At 40.7% G+C, this 19297-nt stretch overlaps 1 protein-coding gene across 1 annotated transcript in view; it reads left to right on the top strand.

Annotated features, from left to right (window-relative positions):
- Positions 1–19297, top strand: part of LOC138627161 (pro-neuregulin-3, membrane-bound isoform) — a 317078-nt gene that overhangs the window by 286248 nt on the left and 11533 nt on the right. Inside the window, exons 5-7 of the mRNA XM_069709306.1 lie at positions 1764–1866; positions 8376–8502; positions 18697–18812. Coding sequence (XP_069565407.1) covers positions 1764–1866; positions 8376–8502; positions 18697–18812 — 346 coding nt within the window. The remainder of the gene's footprint in view (positions 1–1763; positions 1867–8375; positions 8503–18696; positions 18813–19297) is intronic.

Genomic DNA, 19297 nt, shown 5'->3' with positions numbered 1-19297 from the left:
TCAGTTTCATGTTGCTCAATAGTCATTGAGATTGCTCAGTAGAGATAAGTTCACTTCTTACATATATTATTTACAGACGGAGACTTTAAGATGTTCTAGAAAAGGCTATTTAAATTGATCTTAAGATTAATAAATAAAGCTCTGATTTCTGACCTTCAAAAATAATTTAATGTCAAACAGCTAAATATTTCAACATGTGTAAGTCTAAGAAATGAAATGTATAAATCTGTGTCTACGGGATAACCCTAACCTACCGAGCTTGAGCTCGCAGGCTGACATTTTTTAAGCCTGCATTACAAACTGGAAGGAGAAGTTTGAAAAGCATTTACCAGGCAGCATTCAAATATGCTGTTAGTTTGTATTACGGGAAATATTTTTGAAGCTTTACCAATACCAGCCATAAAATGTAGGAGTCTTCTTAGTATGATGCTGCCTTATATCAGCAGCACAAAATACAAAGAAGAAGAAGCTCTGCTTTCATTTAGGCTTTTTTTTATTATTATTATTATTGTAAAAAGTGCCAAGCAGGAAAGTGGCATTAGATCAGGACACAATATCAGCAAATACAGAATTTATGGGAAAAGGAGGGATCCACTGAGATGGACTGAAAGCATAATAAATACTTCATATATGACAGGTTATGCAACGTCTATGTGGGACACAATAGCTAAGAGATCCCTGATTTAAACTCTCAAGACAGGCTTAAAAAAAAAATCTAAAATCTTGATGTACTTGTGAATTAGTAACGCTCTCCCTCACCGGCTGCTGTCAGGGTTGCCCTTGAGCAAGATGCAGCGGCTGCAGTTCCGGTGGAGAGGGCGTGGTTTTGTTCCCGCAGTGATTTTTTTTTTTCTGAGCAGTGATTATTTTTTATTTTTTGGTGGGGCGGGGGGGCATTCGAAGGCATCCGCAGTGAAACAAAAAATCAGTCTCAATCACCTGAATGTAAAACACCAACACCTGTCATCACCGTGGTTCTCTCCAAGGTCTGAGCCTCGCTAAATAAAACTTGATCGATCGGCTATTAGTGTATCTGAAGGCAACTATGATTCACTTGTTTGGAACAAACAAGACAGCTTCCATTTTTTATCCACTAATGGCGTCCTCCGTGCCATAACTCTTCTTGTCTCCATGTATTCAAGCTCCATTACATGTGGCATCCATTTCAAAAGCAGTGTCTGGTGTGTGTCGGACCATTACTCGACGTGTTGGAGCTGATAAAATGAGCTGGAAAGGCAGCGCGCTAACTAAGAATAGCAGGTGTTTGCCAGGGAGAGAGATGTAAATAGGTGTTTATTTATTGTAAATGGGTTTTATCGCAATCATATTTGGTTTATTTATCATAAACGTAATTACAATTACACTTGAAATAAATACGCGAGGCAGATAGAGAAAGCCCCGGATGGCTGTTTCACCGTAACTGGTTGTTTGATTATTTAAAAGTGGCTGTTTAGTTGCTGTAAACAACAACGGCAGAAATTAAAAGAGGATGAGTACAAATCTCAAAACCATGTTTAATTCTGTGTTATAGCGAAGTTGCTGCATTGTATTAATTTGATATTAACTCTGTGAATATTGACTGTGGGATCTCTGTGCATATTTATACACTCTCACTTAGACACACCGTTTTGTCTCCCGTCCTTCGTGTCTCTCACGCACGCGTGTTCGGCAGATATGTACATGATCTGTGACTTTATTTGCCAACAGTGTGTCGTTCCATCTTGTAATTGCGGCTTCTTCCTCTGTTTTTTGTTTCCTCGCAGAGAGCAAAGAGGTGTACAAGAGACAGGTGCTGTCAATCACCTCCATCGCCATGGCGATCAGCCTCCTGGGAACACTGTGTATGGCCCTCTACTGCCGCAACAAGTAAGAGGATGGACACGCAAAAACACGCATGTAGATTCATTTTGGTTACCCTGACGTTGTTCACGAGAAGCTAACTGCTAACATCTGTGAATTACTACAACAACGTCAATCATACAATCAAACTGGTTTAAAACAAAACTCCTGGTTAAGCACCAAAAAAATATAGTTTGGCTACTCCTATTTAAAACAACTTGTTAGTTCGCATCACCTGTACTTGTGTGGCCATCCCACAGACTGGGTATAAAAATGGTCCGAAAAGTGAAGCCAATTGAGAAGTGACTTGAAGTGCAATACCACTGACGGCCACTAGGGGCTGGCTCCAATAGGCTCCCATTCAAGAAGCATCACCTTCTCTCATGGAAGTACAAAGTCAATCAATGTTTTCCACAAGTCATTAATAATCCCATCACTGATTGGATATTTGGCCTCAAAGAGAACTATGTTCGGGGGTTAACCGGTTTGATTGACATGCAATGCAGTCGGACCGCTGGTGTATGTGGGCGGGGCAGATCCATCCCTCGATCCGTTCAAGCTCCACCTGCACATCCAAATATAGTCATTTTTGTCTCCAACAAAAACATGATAGCGACGCCCAAAAAAAAATGCCAGAATCGAGGCTTCAAAATGGCAATTCACAAAAAAAAATTAAAAAAAATTAAATGTGTGACATCACGGTGGGCTGCAACTTGGACCACCCATCAGTGTTTGTTGATTTGGTCACCATGTTCCCACATCCCAGTTTCTTGGGTAACGACAATGATGGTCAAACCTAAAAATATATAAGACTTAAGTCAGAATAAACTGACTTTTCCTTTTAATTTAATGACTTCTGTGTATTAAACTTCAAGTCATCAAACACAAACAAAAACAGAAATCAGTATTTTACAACAAATACATAGGTTTCAGGTACAGCAATGACCACCTGTCACCAAGATGACCTCTTTTAGAGTTTGAAGTATGAGGAGACATAAATTAATATTTACTTACACAACGCCTGCAGATGGGTGTTTTACTCAGCTCCGAGAAGGACTGCGTTATTCCAGCCACACTCAGATGTGACATACGGAATATTTTTCTCATGAATACACGAGACAGGTAAATTAGCAGCTGTGACAATGTAATTTCATCCCAACCCTTCAGTTTACTTGCTGAGAGTTTCTCCCACAATTTTAAATCCTCTCAAAACCTCCTTTTGCTGTTAATAATCATGATGATTTTTTTTTTTTTGCCACAGCTGCTAATGTAAACAAAGTGTTACAGTGTTTGTTAATGAGCCCTGCTGGGTGTGGAGCGACCGAACGCCCAAGGAGACTTTCTTTTTTTTTTTGTTAATTTACTGAAGGGCGATGCAACATTCAACGATTCAAACATCTTGAACGAATCCCAGACTGGGTATTTGCAACCGTTTTGTAAAGCTCATTACGTGCGTACACATATTTATAGGCTATTATCACCCAAAAGGTCAGCTTGTGTGGCTGCAGCACTCACTCTCCTTTCTGTCCCTATTTTCATATTTCTGCGGGCCAGAAGTTAATGTGTGTGCATAGTAATTGGTGCATGAATGGTCTCGCGTTCATCCTTAACTGTGAGAATCTGAACAGGACGGGTCAAAACATCCGGCCTGTAACTGCAGGCTGTCATTCACAGGATGTGGACCGCGGGGCAGGCAGGTGATAGATTGCACTGTAATTCCATAGGCTTTCCCTCTGTAACATAATGATGTGAGCGAGTGAGCAGCCTGACAACAAGATAACTGGATCAAGGCGATGATGGACAGGCACTTTCAATGAATCCATAATTGGTATAGGGGGGGGGGATACTTGCGTGCTCAGTGGAGAAGATGCATGCTGATCGGCAGGGGAGAGGAAGTGTTAATGGAAATCTGAGCGACCTGAAAAAAAACAGGAAGTCAAAGGTTTTCTCATGAAATGAAGAAAAAACAAAAAACAGCCCGAACATAGAGCTGAATGAAAGACAAATGATTTTAATGGCGTATTATTTTTGTATTAAAGTGCTGACTTTCTGCTTTAAGTGTTGTTCATCCGTGTTTGTTAACTCTTATCTGTTTTAATGTAAGTGCTGTTATGGTTTAGTTTTTTTCCGCCTCTTCCTCGACTTTAGTCTGCGTCCTCCTGCTTCCTGTTTTATTTTGAAATCCGCACATCTGGTCTTTTCTGTTACTTCCTGCCCCTGTGTGTTTCCCTCGTCTGTAATTATCTACCTCATCCTGATCAGTTTCATCTGTCCCTCATAGTTCTCCTCTCCCTTTATCTTCCTTTACCCTGATCAGTTTCATCTGTCCCTCGCTGTGCTCCTCTCCCGAGAGTATTTCGTCCCTGTGTCGCTGCTCCCATATCTTTTCAGTGATGTGGGTGTAAACAACCTATAATTAAACAGAAAAATCATCACTCTTACCCCCAGAGTCATTGTTTTTAAAACCAATATACTGTAGCACAGATAGAATGAAATACTCTTCGGGCTACTGTCTTAATAAAGTTGGACTACACTCTACACTTTTTAACACACTGTTCCTGATAATTAGCACAAATTGCAGCCTTAATTTTACTCATTAAAACGGTTGCATCAGTGCATTAAACACACTCATCATAAGTTACAGTATTGTATTATCTCACAAAATTCACAAAACTACACTGCATATTCCTCCTGAGTTGGAATTGATTAAATGGAGAAAAGACATTACGCTGAAAATTAACAGACTATTGAGTCATCTTAATTTCAACCACATTACCAGACAAGAACATCAATATTCAACAAATCTGCAAAAGCCATTATTATGGCCAACGCCAGCCATTTTTTAAAAACTCTGTCTTCTGCAATATTTGTCAGTTACAGCATGGTTAGGGTAAAATATCGTTTTGTGTGCATTACAGTAAAATGGTAGGCAACTAGAACATAAAAGCATGACTGAAAGTGAGCTGTAGTTAAATAGGAGAGAGTTTTGCTCCCGACAGACCCATGGATTGCTCTAATCCCCATTCAAAAAATGTGTTTTGTTAATTGTTACTTAACTTTGATGTTTGACCTTCACTGGAAAGAATGATGTATATAATATAAAGTCTGCCATCAGCAGGCTGTTTTCCCATCTGCTCAAATAGTTCTGTCAGTGCTCACTTTAATCTGAGATGGAACAAGCAGGGTTTTCGGTTCGACTCGTAATGAACCCAGTCATGGTCCAGTATTCAACTTACACGCCACTGACTCAGTCTCCAGTCCACATACGCTGAGAATTTTGAAATGAAAATGATTCCCCGATCTTTCCAGGGTGTGAAAATATGTGAAATTGAGTTTCCAGCCAAACGCAAAATGGTATCAGCTACGTCTCTTACACCCTTTTATAATAAAACCCAGAGTTCCCTTTATCAGTTGTAGCCTGAGCTGTGACTAAAGGAGATCCGGCCGGTTACAAAAAGATGGGAGATCTTAGAGAATACTGACATCTTTCGGAGAAGTCTTGTCATTTTATCACACGAAGTAAATACAGTAAGTCTGAACATTTAGTTTCAAGATAACAAAGCCAAAACTTTGTCATCCAAACGGCGGGAGGGAAGGCGAAGACGACGCATGTGACACATCTTTCAACACACATAAAGAGCGGAAATGTTTGTTTTGATTGCACCAACGGCATATGCCTCCATCGTAAAGAGCGAGCACACCCTTTCTGCATGCTGAAACATCAAATAACAAGCAGATGGTTGAAAAGGCTCCGGAAGAGATAATGGACCGTCCATATTTAGTAAACGCTTTTCCAAAAGTAGCGTGCGCCAAATGTCTCAGCCTTCTTCTAAGAACATATAATTAAAGTGCCACAGAGGTGGAGAGGATATGAGCTTTAGCACGGTGCCGGTTGTAAACACTTTATTATAGCGCTGTCATTCCCACAGAGAGTCTCCCAGACAGGAAAGTATGAAAGGCTTTATCAGCTGGATTTGATAACAAGCAAATCTCTGGCTAGACACAACGGTTTGGTGCATTTTCCTCCAGGTCAGTGTGATTACACAAGTTTGGATAACTGGTGCTGTAATAATTAAGATCACGTAATGCACACCGGTCCCGACAACAAAACCAGAACAGGCTTCTCTCGAAGGGAATAAGAAGAAATCAGATTACATCCATCTGCTCTGTAATTATTCCACTCCCCCCAAGTGGAGCTTTTTTTTGTCATGAAGTCTGTGCAAGATGAGGGTCGAACTAATTGGTTTAAGTCAGTCTGTGTATGTATTTGCAATAAATATTACAAGGAATTCAGATTGCACCAGTTGAATTAAAAAGGCGTCTGATAAATGAATAATCCCGACTCAAAACATCTCAACAGAAAATCATACAACAAGTAGTTCCTACCCAGAGATCTGATTGGTCAACTGAACATTTGGAACGTGCTCAAATCATCATGACATCACATCCTGCTCATCACTAGTAAATATCACTCCACCTTTTCGATGAGAATATATGATTGGAATTGAATTTCATATAATGTGCAATATAATGTAGTTTCTACTTGTTATAGTTCTATTAAATGACCCATTTGGTGGAGTCGGGTCTCTTTTGGTCCTTTTTGGTCGCTCCGAGCACCTGTACCGTAACACCACGGATAGTCACGCACTTACAATCCTAGCGGCGGCTAACTGGACCGGTTTGGTTTGAACACGACACGGTGCTAAAATCCTAAAAATACGCGACTCCATGAATATCTTTTTTCATCAGATAGCTTAGTTCCAACCAGACTGAGCTAGCTGAGCAGTTTAGTGTTTCTACGTGCTGTATTTATTCAGTTTGATCTCTAGAAAGCAATAAAACAGATGAGGAGTCCTCTCTGTTGCTAGGGTGGTTGCTACGGGTCAGCCTACTTCCTGGAGTAGTAAACATTGCACACGTTACATAAGAGTCTACTGACGCGACTGATTGTTTTCTGGTTGCTAGTCATACCACATGTGTTGCCATGGAAACGGAGATCACACTAACACAATATGTTATATTTTGAGAGCGACTTGCTCCACAATATGAAAACATGTTGATTACAGATTTTGTTTAGTTGGTAACTTGTTGTATAATCACATTATTACACTCGAGGGTGGCGCTTTTACATCATTATTGGCACGACAGTGATGCGGTCAGGACCGAGGCTCTCGTGCACTCGTGCAATATTGTTTAATTGTTGAAGGGAGTCTAGGAAGCATGTAAAAAATCTTTTAATTGGTGCTTAAGGAGAAAGTGAGGAGAGGTAACTGTCGGCGAAGGGCTCCTATGGCAGCTCACTTTCTTTCTTAGGGGCATCAGACTGGTGAAGATAATTCTTCGACCACTGACTCGTTATTTTTTAAGTACATTGTTGAAAATCGGGACAAAATCCTTCAGATTCTTCCCGGTGTTTATTATAGGAATGACGCATTACTTTACAGATATTTAGACAAAGTAAATCAGAGCAAATTAATTTAGTCTTTGTACTCATTTGTGTCTAAAGTAGTTTTTATGAGAGCATTAAAGCCTGTCATAAATGCTTTGGTCTGTAATTTATCCCTAACGCTGCTTTTTTCAGTTTGAAACACAATTATGCAAATAGTGCTGCATATTTTTAGTTCCTGGAAACTATTTGAATCACAGTTGGAGTAAAAAACAAAAGACCTTAAAGTGCTCACATTTACAGCTGCAGCGAAAGAACCCTCATATTTAGTTTACTGTCTGAGAGGAGGCGGCTGATCTCTTAAGTAGAACGTTGCGTCTGTGATATCTGCCTTCCTGAACAAAGACACGGCGACTGACATCCTTTTTCAAACTTGTTATAATTAGTTGTTTGTCCCGGAGCTCCTGTTTGGAATTAATTCGAACAAAATTATAGAGTGGCTGCAAGTGAGATTCGCTCATCTCAAGATGTTGACTGCAGAACATGCTGTAATTATGACACTGAGGAGCTCAGTACAGGTTACAGTGTAATGGAAGAGGAAGGGAAACGGCAACGCAACTGAGGAAGGTTTCTGAAGTTTAGCAGCGGCACACACAACAACAGCACTTGACGATTCAGTAATCTCCAGAGCTTTGAAGAATAATCAATGCGAGAGTCAGAGATGAAGCTGTCAGTTCATGTTTGATTTTTAGTGAGCAAATGAATGTTTAATACATGATACAATACATGTTATTCTCTGGAAATTGATGAAAGTTTTACTGTACATGAATGCACAGGGTTTGTTATTGTGCAAAACACATACATTATGTATTAGTTGGATTCATATGAAAGTGAAATTAAAAGTCAGTTTCAGCTGAATTAAATGGTATTATGTCTGAATTGCATTTTTTTTTGTATCATTACAAATTTATCTGTATATGTTTTGTTTAAAATGATGTATTATTGAGCTTTTGAAACAGACAGATATGCACCAATACCTATCAATGATATTATTGGTTAGTATGAAACTTGTAGGCCTACACTGACTGTGTTTGAAGCCAACCACCAAAATCAACCTCATGCTTCATCTTCTGTTTCTTTCTCTGTTCAGGAGGCGCAGGGAGAAGCTCCAGGCTCACCTGAAGGAGAGTCGCAGTTTGAAAAACTACACTGCCAATTCCCAGCATGCCCTCGACACCAAAATGAGGACTCCGACCAGCAGCCTGCAAATGCATGAGGTACTCCTGTTTTTCTTCCCTTTTCTTCCGTCTTCACTTTCCTTCAAAGTGTTGTGCTGTTTTTTCTGGTCAAGGACGCCTGAACATCTTCAGCACATGTAAGGAAAACAGTTTCCATGGTTGTAACTCGGGGTGCTGCCGTTTCTTTGAACTCTGTTTACCAGACAGAAAAATGCAGATGACACTGACCAGTCACAAAGGCTCAAAAGAGAATAATTTATGATTTCAAAAAGTTATTTGCCACTTGTATGTAATCTTAACCCTTTCCACCCTGGAGGCTCCTGTACAGGGATTTTTTTTTTTTTGAAGGTCGGCGAGTATGTCTTCTTTAATGAAGAGAATAAATTGGATGTAGCGTTACTCCGTTTCTATTCCATCATTTTTGGTAGAATTGCAGTTGAGAACCTTTTAGGACTCACATCAGTGTCTGCTGTCTCTCTCTGCAGTTTTGATCTGGCAGAAGTAAAAGAAAAAAGATAATGTTTTGCTGGAGTTTTTGAAGTTGAACTCTGGCCTGGTGATTATTATATTTCAAATTATTCTTCTCATTGGAGATCAAGGTTGTTCGTTGAGGCTTTGCTGTCAGCACCAAAGACTGTATGTAAAAGTGTTCGTAGTTTCCAGGTCTGAAAAATGAGGCCGATGCAGAAGTGCCTTAAGCTGCAATACCAGCGAGTGCCACTAGAGGTCGGCTCCAAAAAGCCTCCGGCTCCATAGACTCCCATTCAACTTCTCTCATCAAATCCAAAGTGAATAAAATGTGTCCATCAGTTATCTCGGTGTTGTTAGCTAAAGTCACTCCTTCTTATTAGTTTTCTGGAGGTCCATCTGAAAATAATCCCTCATTCATTAGAAAAGAAGATTCAAGAAGACCTGTTTTGGGGGGCGTGTATGTTTGATTGACAGGCCTGTGGTGCAGTCAGGTTACAGCTATCGGTGGGCGGGGCGTAGTATCGCCAGGTTTCTAATCAGATTGAGTCAGATCCACCGCTCGCTCCTCCCCCAGCTCGTCCAAATATGGTCACTTCCCGCTCCAAACTAGCAAGATAGTGACGACCAAAGTCCGAGTTGGATGGTTCATGACGGGCGTTCACAAACCAACGGGTGACGTCACTGCTGGTTGCCGCTCGGTCAGCACGAGCCAACAAACATCCAACATAAATCTTCATCTGGACCCAACAAACATAAAAAAAATGTCGGTGTCTGGTTGACTGCTGAGGTTTTTATCACCGAGACAGACGTGTACAGAACACCGGAGACTTGTCATTAAACTCACAACCCTGTGGGCAGATTCCAGCTGCGTATAAATAAATATGCGTCCCCGTCTCCATCTGCATCAACCTTGCAGGTCTTTGGGAGAGCAATCGTTCAGTGTTTTGGGAACGCACTGCTGGCAGATGTCATTCATCATCTTCTCTGCGCTCTCTTTCATCACATCTCTCATCTTGTGCGTCTCGGAAAGGAAAACATGACCGTAATTTGAATGTCACTCATGGTCGGGGGTTGCATGTGCGTATTTGTGCGCCATTGTGCATAAATTAGCCGCAAACCGTTTTCTACATGTTTATCATATAAGTTGCCGAACTAATCTACACACGGTTGACTCGAAGCTTTGTTGGATAAATTTCTGTTTCCTCTCAGGCCGTGATTGGAATTTGCAACGAGGCAAAGCACATATGTATCGTAGGCTTCTGCACAAGGGACACGCTATCCATCATGAATACATTAATATACACAAGATGGCTAAATCACTGCGTCGGAGCAAAAAAAAAAAAAAAAAAAAGACCTAGTTTGCCAGAAGTAGAGATAATTACGATTTATAGCGGGAGTTCATGCTGTGTCATAAACTAAGTTCATGACACAGCTGACAGCTTTTCTTCCGACGTGTCCTCGTCGCAAAACCTAGACTAGACCCAAACCGCACTGTTTGTTCTTAATTCCGACGTTAAGCATGTGTTTATTATTGTTACCATGACGACGAAGGTCCAGCATGCCCATTGCCAGCAACTCTTTCACGGTTAATTACCCATTCTGTTGTTTTAGTGTGAGGACGTCCAGGTCCACCAGAGGGCGCTAAAGACTTTAATACACGTTATTTTGGGAGTCGGGGGAAATCGACCTGATGAGTCGTTTCGGTATGAAGAACGGTGTGAATAGCCTCATCGAACTCTCGAAAACAACACAAACGAGTGTATTTCCCAATCTTGAGCTGTTCCTTTCAAATCGGAGGTGCTTGCCAAGAGAAACTTTGACTAATCTTTTTAACGTATTTTTTTCCGGTTATGAGCACAGTGAGAATAATATATTACATTTTGTAGACAATATCAGCCGTACGAATCATCAACGGTCCCGTTTGTATATCAAGTGATCCGGTGAAATACCAGCCTGAACATTTAGAGAATTTTTGTCTGACACACGAAGACCATAAGGCGAAAGTATCCGAAAATGAATTGTCGCCCGTGATGAATCAAGGTAGGTGTGAAAATACATGAATGAAGCGGCGATGCACAGACGCTGTCCATTTTCATTTTGTGCTCGCAGAGTTTAAAGCGTCGGGACGTTCCTGCCGCGGGCTCTCCGCCTCAGTTTTCAGTTCGCAACCGGTTCAGATGTCTGAAATATCACTCGGAGACAAGAGCTAACCGGGGCTTGAAAGTAATCTGTGAAATCTGGAGTTTGTGAAGATGGTGTGTCAGGTGTGCCTCCTCACATTACCTTCAAGCCCAGTGGTCTGCCGAGGACAAACAAACCGGCTTCCCAAACTCACATAAAGACATCCGACCTTCTGCAGGGATTCAGTGTAATTACACCCCGCCGGATGGAAATGAGTTACTCAGTATGATTTGGGGTCTCAAAGACTAACGTTTATATTTCACACCAATAACTGAGGGATTGTAAAAGACAAACATATTTCATTTCAATTTGAGCCTAAATGTCAGAGTCACTGAGAATACATACAAACGATTGATTTCTGTATGTTTATACACCTGAGAAGAGAGAAACCAGTAAATATAAAACAAAATCAGTTTTTGTGCCTCACGCTCAACTATTCAGTCTGCAAATAAACTCCGATTTTCAAATGTTGAGCTCTTTTAAGACATTATTTCTTATACGTTTGCGCCTCCTTACAGTATATTTTTTACTTTTTATAGAAGTCAAAGGGAAAATGTTCACTCCACCTCTCTGAACTTCCTTTTTCTTCCTTCAGCTGGGAGCTTCGTTCAAACTTTAAATAGGTCAATGTGTGTCATCACTTCGGTTCAGCTTTCTGAGGTCTTTTTTTTTTTTTTCATACTTTCTAAAATCATTTCACGTCTTCTGCCTAATTTCCAAAGTTTTGACGCTTCATAATGGAAATATATTTGGCAAAATACAAAATGATCATTGATGTCGCCACCAGGAGTTCTTCTTTTAGATATGTGCTTGTTAACTGGTTGACTTTCTCCACGGACTTCACTGCATTTGTAATTCAAAGCCAAAATCTATCCATTCATATCTGTTATTGCTTTAATTTCCTTGATTTAAACATTATTAAACATAATTAACATTTTCAGCCTCTCCTTATGCAGAATTACAACCGTTCCCAAAAGTTAATTGTAATCATTTTAATGAGTCGATGTGTCACACGTTTCTTCTTAACTAGTCGGTCCAAATCACATTTCTTTTTTAAATATCTGATCAGAATCGGATCTCACCTGATCTTACATTATATATTTCAAGTGATCAGATCCATGAGGCAATCCTCAATCAGTCTTATCCAAATTGATTTCTATTAGTTGACACAAACAAACCCCAAATTAGAGCGCGATAAAAATCGTCTGGTTTATTTTACCACGTCAGCAGGTTTTTATCAAAATAATCAGAGGTCTTCATGCAGCTGTCACCGCCGGCGTCAAGCCGTCCAGCAGGGGGGGGAATGTGTGGTTCACAGAGACCGGCACTGACTGGACCCCCCCCTGTGACACCGAGCCTGCATGTTTTCAATACTTTAAAATAACACCTGGAATCCAATTAGAGCAGCGCCAATCATATTTCGAACGTTAGAAAAAATCCGATCTCGTGATATTTGAGCTTTTCAGACTTGTGATCGGATTCCAACCGGTTCTGCTAAAGAAAAAATTTAATAAAATCGTCTCCAGCGGCGTCTCGTTAATCTCTCTTCGGTTCACACTGCTGCTTCACGGCGAGAACGTCGTCTGCAGCACACTGACCTACTTCAGCGTATCACACTGCATTTTATTGAGGAACAAGCCTCCCTGGTTGTATTTAATGAGACACATCAGGTAGAGAATAGAAACAGCACACTAGATGGTGATTCGCCCTGAAAACTATTTAAAATGATTCCTTTGGCTTTTATTTTCCTCACTGAGCGCTCTGCTCCGCACAAACTTTTAAATTCATGCTTTATTTATTCAATTCCTACTCGCATGCTAATGAAGTGTTTATTTTGTGCCTACGCACCCAGATTCATATCGATTTCTGTCTGGAGGCCGATCCACGGCGGGCGTGAGGTTGGCGGTGTTTCAGGAGCGTGTGCACGTGCGTGTGCGTGTGCGTGTGCACGCCGTGTGTTCGGCTGCACGTGTCCGGGTTTCTTTCCCTCGTATCTAACTGTAATGTGGATTTATACTTTGCATTCAGGAACGCGTACTCGTGGATGAATGCAGCCGTTGTGGCGGCGCGGGTCGCGACGAGGGGATCCGAACACGTCTGGTCGGCGCCGCGGCGCCCCTTCAGTCGGAACTATTTGATGAAGCAGTGAACTAAAGCGCCAGTTGGTTTTTCTCTATCAATCGGGTTCTAGTGCCGTATCGTGAGTTCCTCCGCAGTCTGTCTGCCGTCGCGGCGTCATTCAAACTTCTCCGTCTCCGTCGTGAGAGAGACGGTGCTGAGCCTTCTCTCCTCAGTGTCACTGTGAGGCAGGAGTGTGTGTGTGTGTGTGTGTGTGTGTGTGTGTGTGTGTGTGTGTGTGTGTGTGTGTGTGTGTGTGTGTGTGTGTGTGTGTGTGTGTGTGTGTGTGTTGATGTGAGGCTGTTATTGATGCCAGCATCTCTGCACAAATCTTTTTTTTTTTTAAATTATCTCCTTTTCTGTCCACACCGTCAGTGTTAAAAAAAATCCTCATCGCCAGAGGCATGTGGTGTATGTCTCAGAGATTAAAACATCCATTACACTACACACACACACACACACACAGACATCCAATAATATAAGCCATTACTTGCCCCCGTTGGACCACAAATGTCCAGACTCGGCGTGAAGTCGCTGTCAAAGCGATGATTACTCCCAACGCTTGTATCTGCTCACGTTTACGGAGGCCGAAGAGTTCTTCGCCCGCAGCTGTGCAAGAAAAGTATTACATTTATATTGATGACCTCTATAAACAGTCGGTGTCGCCGGATGACGCATGCACACAGTTTTCCAGTTTCTTCCCCCCCTCGGGCAATCTTTCTTAATCCTAAATCTATTTTCAAAGTGAAACAAAAATGGACGGCGAGCCGCACGGCGGCGGTGCGAGCAGACGGGAGGCTGTTTAAGCTCTTTATTACAGTAAACCGGATAAACAAGTTGAACTCGGCGGTTTTTTTCTGAGTAACTGTAAACAGAAAAGCATTTTAAAGTGAAAGAACGCAGACATTCCTGTCGTTTTATGTCTAGTTTTAGTAACCAACAAGCACATCCGAAGCGTCGACAGGTTTTTCCTGTTTTAATAATTGCAGCCCGTTTTTTTTCTCGTGGGTCACCGGTGGGTCATTTCCTGCTGTTAAAAACTCACATTCCCCGTTAGATCACAAGCTGAGAGACGAACAAAACGTCAGTGGAAGTTTTTCTGTATCAATTAGCAGCTTGGATGTGAGAACAGCAGCAAGTTGAAGGAGATGAGAGGGAACAGACTGTGATGCAACACGATGAGCTCGGATTAACTCATCATTCCCTGGATTCTTTTTTTGGGGGGGGGGATTCCCTTTGAATTAAATTATGTACTTTCGGGTTTATTATTATGTTACAAGTTTACCCAGTGAGCTATAAAAGTCTGGTGATTTAATATTAGGCTCCCATAATGCCGGAGGAGCCACAAGTTACAGATAGTAGCAGGAGAAGCCAAGAAATCTTGACATCAAGATCCAAAAATCCTGACACATTTCCCACGATGCCACTTTAGGGCGCCTTTCATGAGACCTTGGATTTGACCTCAGCACTCGTTGTTTTTAATCCCTTGCAGCTACAGTTTGTAATGAAGACTTTTCATTTAAAATGTTTAGTCCAAGCCAAGATAACTTCAAACTTTGGAAAGCTTCTTCCAGAAATGTACAAGATTTCAAAGCCTTCAACTTTCCTAAAAAGGCAGAATGGTACTCAAACAAACATCCCTTAAAGTGTCATTAATCTTTTAAGTGTATCTTTAATATGACATCATCATGTTTTTTAACATTTGTAGTACGTTCAGTTTCTAACAAACAGGATCTGTGTACAGATGGAGAGACAATCAAACACTGCAGCACCTCCATGAACCTGCAGTCAGCCTCATTTCTAAAATCATACCTTTCTTCCAATCTTGAATTTGTGTCGATGGAAAGTACTTTATTCAAATTATGTTGTATCTTCCCTCTGAGAAATCGGCTGGAAACACTCTTTTCCTGTGTCAAACTGAGTCTTTGCCAGCACAACCTGTTCTTATTCCAATTTGTAAGAGGATGATCAGAATGTGAACGCATCAGAAACGATGCAGGCGGCGAGACACTGCTGGCAAAAACATTGTTTTTTTCATTTTGTAATTTTGGCCTGTTTTACTTTCATAATATGTCTTTTTTTCAGAATAGTGGAAAGAAAACATCCATTTTACTATATTTTGTCTATTTACTACTGTAGATGTCTCCAAAATGTACCAAAAGTTTGCATATGAATAAGAAATATTTTCTAAATGCAGGCTAGGATTAATTTTACAACATGCTTTATCTTATAGCTGAATTCTCCTCTTCAGAAGCACTTACATACTCCAAACTTTCCAGTTTTATTGCCATTTATATTTTGCAGGTTTTTAGTGAGAGGTTTGTTCATATATGATTCATTGGCTGATTTATATAACATTTTACTCACCCCAAAAAAAAGAAAAAAAAAACATGGAGAAAATGTTTTTTTATTGACGTATTTTGTGATTTGTGATTAAAAAAAAGAAAAGAAAAAAAAGAGCTCCAATATCCTCTCTGGAAAAACCTTGGATTCAAATATGTCAACAAAATGAAACGAGGATTTTGAACCTGGCTCCATCCAATGTTCACACTACTGTTCTGGAAATTGACGCGAATAAGCGCTTATTTAATTAAGATAACGCATCATTTGCATATTTAAACATATCTTAATGTAAGTAATTAACTGTGGAAGTTTATTAGATGTTTGCTTTTACCGTTTTCACCTGTAATTTCTTTACCTCATGCTTTTTATGTTTTCTTCTGAGGTGAATCAAAGTCAGATTTTTTTCAGACATTAAAGTTTAGAGCTAAAATGTCAAAGTTTCTTATTGCAAATATATTCAGAGAAGTTTCTCCTGTCGTCTGTAGATGCTTCAGCTGAGGTTTATATATAGAATAAATCCAACTTCCCAAAGAAATTGTGTCATGGCCGGTCTGATTGGTCACATAACTGTGTGAGCGTGTGTGATGCTAATAAGGCTGGTGTCCTGCAGAGGTTCCTCTAAAGGGATTGTGACAGTGACAACCTTGTTAATCAGACATCAAGCTGGAAACTTTGTCTGAAGACATAAACAAAACAAAAAAAGAAACATAAAAGTACTTTAAAGACAAGAAATTGCACCAAAATAGGCCTGTCTTCTGCCCTCGTGTTACAAATGTCTAGAAGTTAGCGTGTAGACGATGTGGAGATCATAATGAGGAGAGGAAAGTGTCGCTGCCGCAGAGATGCCTACCAAAGATAGGTTCGTGTAGTAGGTAAGAAATCAAACCACCTCACATCTTTAAGGCTTTTAAAAAAAAAAAACACTTTCTTCTGCTGTCCCGTGTTGCTTTTGAGGAGCGCGCGGCAGATCTTTACTGCTGAGTTTACCTTGTCAAGCATATTGTGAAGATCAGAAAATCAGAGAACCGCTTTGTTTCATTGCATATTTCGGTCTCTCCGGGGACGAAGGATGAGCATGAAGGGAATTGAAAAAGAGAAGAACCGGGGACCTGCGCGGTGCCACGGTACAGCTAATTTAGATTATCTCATCGTGAAGGGTGCAAACAGGAGAGAGATGACAGAGGAGGGATGAGGAAGAGATTCAGAAGAGACGGGAAGCAATAAAGTGAAAGATATACAGCAGTATTAGAGCGAAGCATGTCTGAACAAAATGAAGGGCATAAATCTCATCAGAAAAAAAAAGATATGAGGTTGACACAAGAGGTGTCTGGGAAAATAAATCGGTGGAACAAAGTATGTTGATATTCGAGATAGTTTATCCGTACATGAACGCTGAGCATCAACAAGTCGTCAGATGCATGAAACCAGCCTGTTCTCTGTTTTTAGAGTTTAAAATTAAAACATAATATCGGGCTGTCAAGATTACATCATACCGTTCTTCTTTCTAAACTTACATTGAAGTCCACCATGAAATTCAGCATCATAAAACATTTTTTAGTCCCACGTCACATTATAAGCTTCATATATCTGGTGTTTGTGGCAGGAATGACTGTAGAACTTATTGCATGTGTAAGCTGCTTTTGTTCAACTAAATTCTTGAAGTATTTGAATTCTGACTTTTATTCTTATATTTCTTGATGTTTCTCCGTACAAAGAAACACAGAGCGCGTCACGGTGCAGATTCTCTAATCAACGCTGTGATGAATCGGGGCTTCGAACGGCCTTATTAATGATTCATTTCACGCTGTTTCTGACATTTTCCAACGCAGCTGCAACTTAGAGAAAATGATAGGACGGAGAACTAGTTTGATGTGCAAATGATGTGCATGTATGCATTGCTGTGAAGGCTGCTAGCAAGTCCATTTCAAATGTTTTTAAATATTTAAGGGGCTGATATATATATATATATATATATATATATCTATATATATATATATAGATATATATATAATATCCTCAGCTCATGGGCAAAGTATGAGCAGCTGATTGTGTGTTACGTGTTAGATATGATTGTCTCCAAAGGAAACAGAAGATTATGTAAATTTGTGACCCACTAAATGAACATTTATACAGTTTTTCCTGAAATAATGTCTTGTTGACAAAATATTGAGTTTTGCATTTGCAACTGTTTGAATTATTGCTTTATTTTATACTTTGCATTTCTTGTATGAAAAGTTAACTATTATTATTATTATTATTATTAATTACATTCAAGAATAAGCTATCATTTCCAATAATTTGGGTTTGTGACACTTTATTGTTTAATTTGAATACATTTTGAGGAATCTAAAAGTTTTTCAAAAAGGGCCGATTGGACATGAAATGTGTTTTTGATTCAGTCTGGTCCTTTTAATCGTTTCATATCTTGGGCCATCTTTAGACAGCTGTAACCTCCATATTAGGAACCATTAGGGATGCATTGTGAGTGACTAGTTACCCTGTAAATGAACATTAATAGTGACTACTTTGCTAGATTAGCTGGATCATTTTCAAAGTCAGCCTTCTGTGGTACGGAGGAGTAACTATAGAAATATCCTCCGAATGATTGTTTCCTTTAACAAATGACTAGAGAGCAGCAATCTGCTTTTTTGTTGCTTCACATTTAGCAATCACTGCAATAGATGAGATTGCCAGGTTTCACCGTTGTTTGAAGACTTGTGACACAACCAGATGCCTTTGTGCTTTTTGATTTTATCAAAGGCGTCAGCCGCCTCCCTCGGTTCTCACCTCGGTGTAATGTACCTCAGTGCCTGGAAAAAAAGGCAGGAACGATGTTGAGAAAAGGTGAGAAGGCAGAAATAGATGTAAATTGACTCCCATTTCTACTCCGACGACAATCAGCTCCCCAAAATCAAGGTTTAATGCGGGCATTAACCCTTCAGCCCCCACGAGCTCCTCAGCGTGTGATAAAGATGTGAAAGGTTAACAGAAGTCTAAATATACACCGCAGAAGAAGTTTCAGTCTGAGCGCAAACTTTCTGTTGCAAGAAGACATTTGCAGAGACGTGTCCGAGTGATTCCTCCTAACACGTGAACTGCTTCCTGTTTTTGTCTCCTCAGTACTGCAAACGCCCCCCCCAGCCTCGCCAGGGAAACGTGTGCGAGTCCAGCTTCGCGCACTGCAACATCACGGCCCCGCCCCCCGCCGGCTCCAGAGGCGCCGCGAAACATCACAGGTACGTTCGATGGCACACGTTGTTGTATTCTAGTAGACCTCGGGTTCGTTTTTAACACCTTCACACTCCCATTCAACTTCTGTGTCCATCAGTTATCTCGGTGTTGTTAGCTAAAGTCACTCCTTCTTATTAGTTTTCTGGAGGTCCATCTGAAAATAATCCCTCATTCATTAGAAAAGAAGATTCAAGAAGACCTGTTTTTGGGGGGGCGTGTCTGTTTGATTGACAGATCTGGTGGTGCAGTCAGGTTACAGCTATCGGTGGGCGGGACGTGGCATCGCCTGATCCAACGCTCACTCTTCCCCCCAGCTCGTCCAAATATGGTCACTTCCTGCTCCAAAATGCCGCCGGTTAAAATCCGACGGCCGTTGACTTGGTTGGTTGGTTGCCGCTTGCCCGACAACCGGTGGCCGATCGGTCCCCCTTTCGGCTGACTAAGCGTTAATGTGAACAGGGTTTCCAGATTCTAATCACAGCGAAGGAAA

The sequence above is a fragment of the Brachyistius frenatus genome, unplaced genomic scaffold, assembly GCF_029030835.1.
Source record: "Brachyistius frenatus isolate BFR_SWC_R1_liver_20210118 unplaced genomic scaffold, ASM2903083v1 Contig_82, whole genome shotgun sequence".
Classification (NCBI taxonomy): domain Eukaryota; kingdom Metazoa; phylum Chordata; class Actinopteri; family Embiotocidae; genus Brachyistius; species Brachyistius frenatus.
Note: the sequence above shows the minus strand (reverse complement) of the source record. Positions and strands in the feature narration are given on the sequence as shown.